Source organism: Hippoglossus stenolepis, chromosome 3 (genome assembly GCF_022539355.2).
Source record: "Hippoglossus stenolepis isolate QCI-W04-F060 chromosome 3, HSTE1.2, whole genome shotgun sequence".
NCBI classification, from domain to species: domain Eukaryota; kingdom Metazoa; phylum Chordata; class Actinopteri; order Pleuronectiformes; family Pleuronectidae; genus Hippoglossus; species Hippoglossus stenolepis.
This window is the reverse complement of record NC_061485.1, coordinates 24,132,250-24,139,729: the sequence shown is the minus strand read 5'-3', so window position 1 is coordinate 24,139,729 and position 7,480 is coordinate 24,132,250. Positions and strand designations below refer to the sequence as shown.

At 38.8% G+C, this 7,480-nt stretch overlaps 1 protein-coding gene across 2 annotated transcripts in view; it reads right to left on the bottom strand.

The window, feature by feature from the left end:
- Positions 1-1,754: 1,754 nt before the first annotated feature.
- Positions 1,755-7,480, bottom strand: part of cxxc1b (CXXC finger protein 1b) — a 7,827-nt gene continuing 2,101 nt past the window's right edge. The window contains exons 6-14 of one of the 2 annotated variants that reach the window (XM_035153065.2): positions 5,753-5,899; positions 5,556-5,663; positions 5,275-5,453; positions 4,400-4,607; positions 3,509-3,619; positions 3,351-3,400; positions 3,164-3,269; positions 2,871-3,023; positions 1,755-2,145 (exon numbers count right to left, since the gene is read on the bottom strand). In XM_035153065.2, coding sequence (XP_035008956.1) covers positions 1,999-2,145; positions 2,871-3,023; positions 3,164-3,269; positions 3,351-3,400; positions 3,509-3,619; positions 4,400-4,607; positions 5,275-5,453; positions 5,556-5,663; positions 5,753-5,899 — 1,209 coding nt within the window. In that variant the 3' untranslated portion in view covers positions 1,755-1,998. The remainder of the gene's footprint in view (positions 2,146-2,870; positions 3,024-3,163; positions 3,270-3,350; positions 3,401-3,508; positions 3,620-4,399; positions 4,608-5,274; positions 5,454-5,555; positions 5,664-5,752; positions 5,900-7,480) is intronic. The other variant, XM_035153066.2, reaches the window with a different exon arrangement.

The window sequence follows — 7,480 nt, the reverse complement described above, 5'->3', positions numbered from 1 at the left end:
CAATGATGCACTTATTTAACTATACACACTTACTGCACATTATCGCGGCTCTTTTAGCTGAGCTAGCCTATATCAGCCTGCAATAAAGTATTTCCATTAAACAACTACTATGTTTTTTAATTAAATGCATTGTTCACTAATTCAATACGTATATCTATATCAATACGTGGAGACAAACGTCAAATTTAGCCGTGACCAATCAACACGTAAAGTGTAGTGACCTATCTCATTCCACTTCCATCCTCTTTGATAGTCGTCTCCGTTCGGTTTTGACTTCGGCTAAGTTCGGCTGGTTTCGGCTGACTGACGGTGAAGTCAGAACAGGGAAAACTGCTCTGGAACGTTGAGGTTTTTATATAAAAATCAAAGAGCCCGACTGTCACATCTCTCACTATACACTCCACTATATACTGATAGATTGACATATAGTATTTAAATACTGGACCACGACTATATTATAGATATTTTATACAGTGCAGAATAAAAAATGTAGGACGCAATTAATGGTCACTAGCCCGAGCAATATATACCATCATGCATTGCGTTCGCGGTGAATGAAGGGAAAAAAGCCGATAGTTTGATTTAAAATTAATTAATTAAAAGCCTCAGATGTGACTATAATAATAATAATAATAATAATAATAATAATAATAATAATAATAGGCAGTGTCAGACATAAGTCTTAATTTCAAAAAGTGAAAGTTGTAGCAGACACTAAACATTTTATATGTGCGAACATATGCATAGAATATATATATATATATATATATATATATAAATTTGCCGAGGAACTCACTATCTAGTCTCCAACATGGTACTCTTTATACAGTTGTAAAAAGAGAATCAGTCAGTGATTTCAGACACATGACCAGTCTCTTTAAACGGTTCTGGATTTGAGGATATCTGCGATCACAATCTTGTTTGTGTGTTTTTTGGAGCCATAAGTGACCATGTTTGAACTAGAGCGTGGAGCGAGGGCTGGATGTGGCTGATAACTTTATCTTTCCGTCCGCTGGTAGAGAGAGATCATGAAAACCGTTCCACCACTTACACTTGCAGTATAATACTTCCAAGCTCGGTGCCCAACAGAATTACTCATTTGTGGCTGAAGAGGGCGCTGTCAGTCAACAAAAGTTGAATGGTGTTATAATAAGTGAAATATAATTAGCCTTTTTGTCATTTAAAGGACCAGTGTGTAGGATTTTGTGGCATCTTTCGGAAGAACTGCAATATGAAATTCATAATTATATTTTAGTTGGTGTAGCCTACAATCAACTGAACCTAAGAATCATTATGATTTTATAAGCTAAGAATAAACCCTTCCTACCCATTTTGGGGATCAAGTCCCTTTCCACAGAGTTGTACCACCATGTTTCTACAGTAGCCAGGAATGGACAAACCAAACACAGGCCTTTTACAAGATGGCCTTTCACATTTTTACCTCACCTGAAGGACACCCCAGGATCTACTACACTCTTAGGAGGCTTGGGGGAAACAAGTATGCGGTTGGTTTCAATCAGCAAATTCACCGCTAGATGTAACTACATCCCACAGCCTGGTCCTTTAACTGTGCTGCCTTCAGGGCTGTTTGAATGACACCTACAAGAGTCATCTATCAGGGTCAATGTGAGTTCACAGAGAGCACATATTCTTGGTTTAGTTTCAGGCAAATTAGTAATGGTTAAAATTATGACATTTTGTGCATATTGTTGGTACAAATAATGTTTATATCATTAACACAAACATCACTTGGAGCAAGTTCACTGTGTTTATTCAGGGTGTTCATACCAAAAACAGCAGTTTTCAATCAGCAGTACCATTCAGGAAAATATATATCCATTTACCACTTAAAATTAATTAATATACAAAGATTTTAAAATAATTATCTAGTTAGAAAACCAGTTGTCATCAAAACGATGGTCATTGTTCGATAAGATTAATCCTTTACACACGAATCTCATATTATGTAAAGTGATCAACAGACGCGGACTAGGTCCACTACCTATCCTTGCTGCTACGGAGATCAGTTGTCACGGGGTCGTGCTGAATAGTCTGATGCAGCATCAGAGCGAGGAGACCAGCTCTGTTGGTCATAGCTGTCCTGACGTTACGCTCCTGTTCAAAGAGCTCGTCCAACTTGTACCACTGTGGGGAACAAAAGCACAGGTTAATGCTGAGGATGTTGTAACGGATGTTTTAAGTTAGTTAGCACCAATACACTGTCCACAAAGATGGATGACATGACAGCTCCCAAAGGGGAAGCCAAAGTATCTCAATCGTCCTCTGGTGGCTGGCTGCAGTATAGGTCATAGATCCTGCCTCCTCCATGTTATTGGATAGGACATGTGCCAAAATAAAAAGTCAAAATACACTTTAATGTAATATTTTCTCAAAAATGTTTTTTGTCATTTACAGAAGTTTGTGTCATACTGATGTTATGTTCATTTTTCTAAAGGGTTTGATTTCAATTACATATTTGATGATATCAAATCTGGTGAAACGTCACGTTTGACAGCTGAGACTGGCTAACAATTGTTGAACCCATGTATCAACAGGACCTCGATACTGCGGATCTGCACCACGATCACTACTGCGCAGACCTTGGCTCCAAGTGAAGACTTAGGCGCAAGATGACAGTAGTAATATGCAGGACATTTTGGCTTCAATTCAGTACAGTATGAGGAAAATTAGATGAGTCTTCCATCTTTATATACAGTCTATGGTTAGTACCAGCAAGTCAGTTATTTATCACTTCACTCATTGTGGGCCGAGGCCTAGAAGCCTTTATGATTGAAAATCTACAGAATTTCCAATAAATAACAAAGTTCTGACCCTTTAGATCAAAGCATCGTTCATGAAGTTGGACTTACCACCCTGACTCGCTCCAAGTCCACCTCAGCTCTCCTCAGCTTTTCCCAGTTGTAATGTCTGTTGCATTTCCTTTTGGGGACTCTACAATATTCTCCTGTCAGCGCAAACACGTTCTTCACCAGAGGACATCCACACACCTCATCTACTTGGATCTGGGCACAGCAGAAGAGAGAAACATCGAATGTAAAATAGGAAACTCTACTCAAAGAAACTGAAAGTTCAACAAGCTTTTACTGTCAATATTTTCACGTTTTAGTTGGTAGGTTTAGGGAGTGGTAGAAATTATACTGACTTCACTGACCTTGGGATCCCTGGAATGTTCTGGACACAGAACCTGAAGCCTCTTGCAATACGTTTTGCTCTGGGGATTGTACACATCACAGAAGAGTCTGGTTGCTCTGTGGAAAAAGAAATAGTTAGTAAATCAAGTTAAATCAGGGAAAATTGGTAAAGCCTTGAGTATATTTATTTTTTCTTACCCTTCTATTCTTGTAGGGTACATGGAGCCAAAGGAGGTCTGACTCTCGTACTGTCAACATATTCATGAGGAAAGAAATGTTATAAGTAGTCAATATTCTTTTGTTTGTGCATATATGAGTTGCTTAGAGGCAGAAACACAAATTAGAGAATTAATTACCTTTGCATAACATCTCTCCATATGTTTCAGCGCCACCTTTGGGTTGATGGGATGACTACAGGACACACAGAAAATCTGCAGATCTGTGTCCTCGTTATCGCCTTCATTCACCTGCAACAGGAGAGAGAACAATTCATTACAGTGTCACCTATGCTCTTCTGCTGCAGCATCAAACAAACAGAAATGTCTGAGATTGCAGTTTCAAAGCTCGTCCTCACTTTGACCAGAGCCGGAGGGAAGAAGCGGTTTTAACAGACTAGAGTTTTAGCTATGAGGTTTTCACAGCACCATAAATTATATCACAGATATCACAGTATCACTGTATCAATCAAATCATTATTAGAATCAGTCAATAGAATTGTAAACATAGTGAACAAAATCTGCACATAACTATAACATGTTATATAAAGTTAGCACCTTGTGTGGTTATTGTTCCCAATCCTTTGCTCAAGTGAAAGAATTAAAGCCGGACAGATATTTTGGTTGGCCAATATATGCCGATATAAGCCTTTCACAGACATATCAACATCTGCGTTTATGTTCGTTGATATTCCCCAATATGAAATGTTTCCAGAGTAAACAATGCAGAAAAGATGTGCATTTATGTTTACATTTTACGTCTTTATTCAAGTTGTATATATTTGGCTGTAATTGTGTTTTTTTGTTTTGTTATTTATAATAGAGTTCATGGTTAAACTGTAAAATATCAAACCTCAATTAAATGTATTTGTCATTAGGGTTTGAAAGCGACATCTTAGAAATCACCGCCATTTATTTAAAATTTTCTTATGGGCAAAAGTATTTTACTCCCAAATATCAGTATAGGCCCCCCCCAACTAAAAAGTAATCTGTTCAAGTAAAAGGTGCAAGTGCAGGCTGCTGCCAGCTCACCTCCTCGTCCTGCTGAACCGCCTGCTGCTTGGCCTTGGTAATGATACCCTCCAGTTCGTGGAAGCGTCGCTCCATGTCGGTGAGGCGCAGCCGAGCGTTCTGCTGCTCCCGGCGGATGCGCTCAAGCTGCTTCTTCCCATGCTCCTCGGCAATACAGGGACTCTGCTGCCACTGCTGGATGCGCTGGGGGAGGATCTCATAAATCCGGCTGTCGATCAAAAAGCAGATTAATCAACATCAGTGCAAAGTAAAAAATACAAAATTAACAGTTCTGATTCCGGTTTGTAAGTTCCCAACAAGACCTAATGTAATACTGACCTATAAGAAAATACAGTTAATCAACTACTGCAGCATTTACCAGCATTAAAGTAGGGCTGGATATCAATGCTGATTTCCTGAATCAAGTCAAATCTGATTCACTGAAATATTTGTCCACATCTTATATATGGCTTTGTACTGTCCAGCTCCTCAATGACTTCATAGTTGTAACTTTGCAAACAAGCACCTGCCTCTGGATTTCATTAATTGATATCAGATTATTCAAATGAGGATTGATTTGACTAAGACAAAAAAAACTGTAAAACTCAGTATCACATTTAAAACTTCTAACACTAGGTGGAGCAGTAGTACTGTCATTTGAAAACAAACAACTGATAATAGTTCAACAAAAGGATTTAGACCTTTGCTTCATTCTAAGCAGAGGTATGAAACAGGTTCCAATTATTGGGTCAATTTTGGAAAAACTCCAGTGAACTACCTTTATTTTAATTCAAAAAAAGATATTGGCTTTATTGGTTCTAAGCTGTACCTGAAATACAGTGTATAGGCTAATGGAAACACAAATGAAAAAACAAGTGAAAATTGAGAGTTCTTACTTGGCAGCTAATTTCATGCCACACTCCTCAGAGCAGTATTTGGAGCTGGGTCTTGATGCCTCCACACAGGATGGTCCCAGACACTGACGTTGCCCTCCGCTATCCCGTAACTCCCCCTTCTCACTGTGCCTGGTTCTGTCTTTGTGCTTCTGCTTCTGTTTGTGGCGACGGGACTCCTTCTGGATAGTTTCAAGTAAACATAAGTAGCAGACCAGATGTGTTACTATTTATGTTGTTTACAACCTTACAGAAGTAAATGTACAAGAGAATTCAAGTCTTACTTTTTTGTCTAACTTCTTTTCTCGTCTCTTGACGTGTTTCACCTTCACTGCTTTCTTTCGCATGACGGGACTGAATGGTGGCTCATCATCGTCATCACTGGCCCATGCCTGGGTGAGAGGGGAGCAGCCACTCAACATACAGTTCTGGATTCAGGGTTTATGCAGATTTACATATGCAACAATATCATGTCAGCTACCATGTTGTCTTCAAGTCCCGCTGACTTGTACTTCTGGTACAGCTCTATCTCACTGTCGTAGTCGTCAGAGTACCGTCTCCTTCTGTGGTGGGAATTTTCCCTCCTTTCCCGCAAAGAGAATTCCTCATCCTTCACACGCAGCATTTTCTGTACAAAAACAAAAAGCAACAGGTTGTACATTTTCTGACACGGCCACAAGGGAGTGCATAAATACATCAGAGATCAGGGAGCGCTAATGGATTCTAGGATTGCTTTCAGATTTATAGACATTATAGACACACAAATATATATATACACTACCGTTCAAAAGTTTGGGGTCACTTAGAAATTTCCTTATTTTTCAAAGAAAAGCACTGTTTTTTTCAATGAAGATAACATTAAATTAATCAGAAATACACTCTATACATTGTTAATGTGGTAAATGACTATTCTAGGTGGAAACGTCTGGTTTTTAATGAAATATCTACATAGGTGTATAGAGGCCCATTTCCAGCAACTATCACTCCAGTGTTCTAATGGTACATTGTGTTTGCTAATCGCCTTAGAAGACTAATGGATGATTAGAAAACCCTTGAAAACCCTTGTGCAATTATGTTAGCACAGCTGAAAACTGTTTTGCTGGTGAGAGAAGCTATAAAACTGGCCTTCCTTTGAGCTAGTTGAGTATCTGGAGCATCACATTTGTGGGTTCGATTATACTCTCAAAATGGCCAGAAGAAGAGAACTTTCATGTGAAACTCGCCAGTCTATTCTTGTTCTTAGAAATGAAGGCTATTCCATGCGAGAAATTGCGAAGAAACTGAAAATTTCCTACAACGGTGTGTACTACTCCCTTCAGAGAACAGCACAAACGGGCTCTAACCAGAGTAGAAAGAGAAGTGGGAGGCCCGGTGCACAACTCAGCAAGAAGACAAGTATATTAGAGTCTCTAGTTTGAGAAATAGACGCCTCACAGGTCCTCAACTGGCAGCTTCTTTAAATGGTACCCGCAAAACGCCAGTGTCAACGTCTACAGTGAAGAGGCGACTCTGGGATGCTGGCCTTCTAGGCAGAGTGGCAAAGAAAAAGCCATATCTGAGACTGGCCAATAAAAAGAAAAGATTGATATGGGCAAAAGAACACAGACATTGGACAGAGGAAGATTGGAAAAAAGGAAGCGTGGGGTGAAATTTCTACAGATTACCTCAACAAATTAACAGCTAGAATGCCAAAGGTCTGCAATGCTGTAATTGCTGCAAATGGAGCATTCTTTGACGAAAGCAAAGTTTGAAGAACAGAATTAATATTTCAAATAAAAATCATTATTTCTAACCTTGTCAATGTCTTGACTATATTTTCTATTCATTTTGCAACTCATTTGATAAATAAAAGTGTGAGTTTTCATGGAAAACACGAAATTGTCTGGGTGACCCCAAACTTTGGAACGGTAGTGTATATTCTTCTAAACTGCTACCTGATAAGGTAATATGTAAATTATGCATTATTAGCATGTGGCATAATCTAATATAAATAGAATTATCATCTCATGGTTATATGCCTCTGCCAAACAGGGACGTTGCATTAAACATCTATTTGTGTCCAGCCTCCAATAATATGTTGTAATGACTTTGGAGTCATTTAATAGAAAGGGTATTAAGTCGTTTAGCATAGTAAATTAAGTTTTGAGTTATAGCAAAAAATGTGTTTGGTGAGGTTTGAGTGACCTTGACCTTTGATCGCTAAAATTCT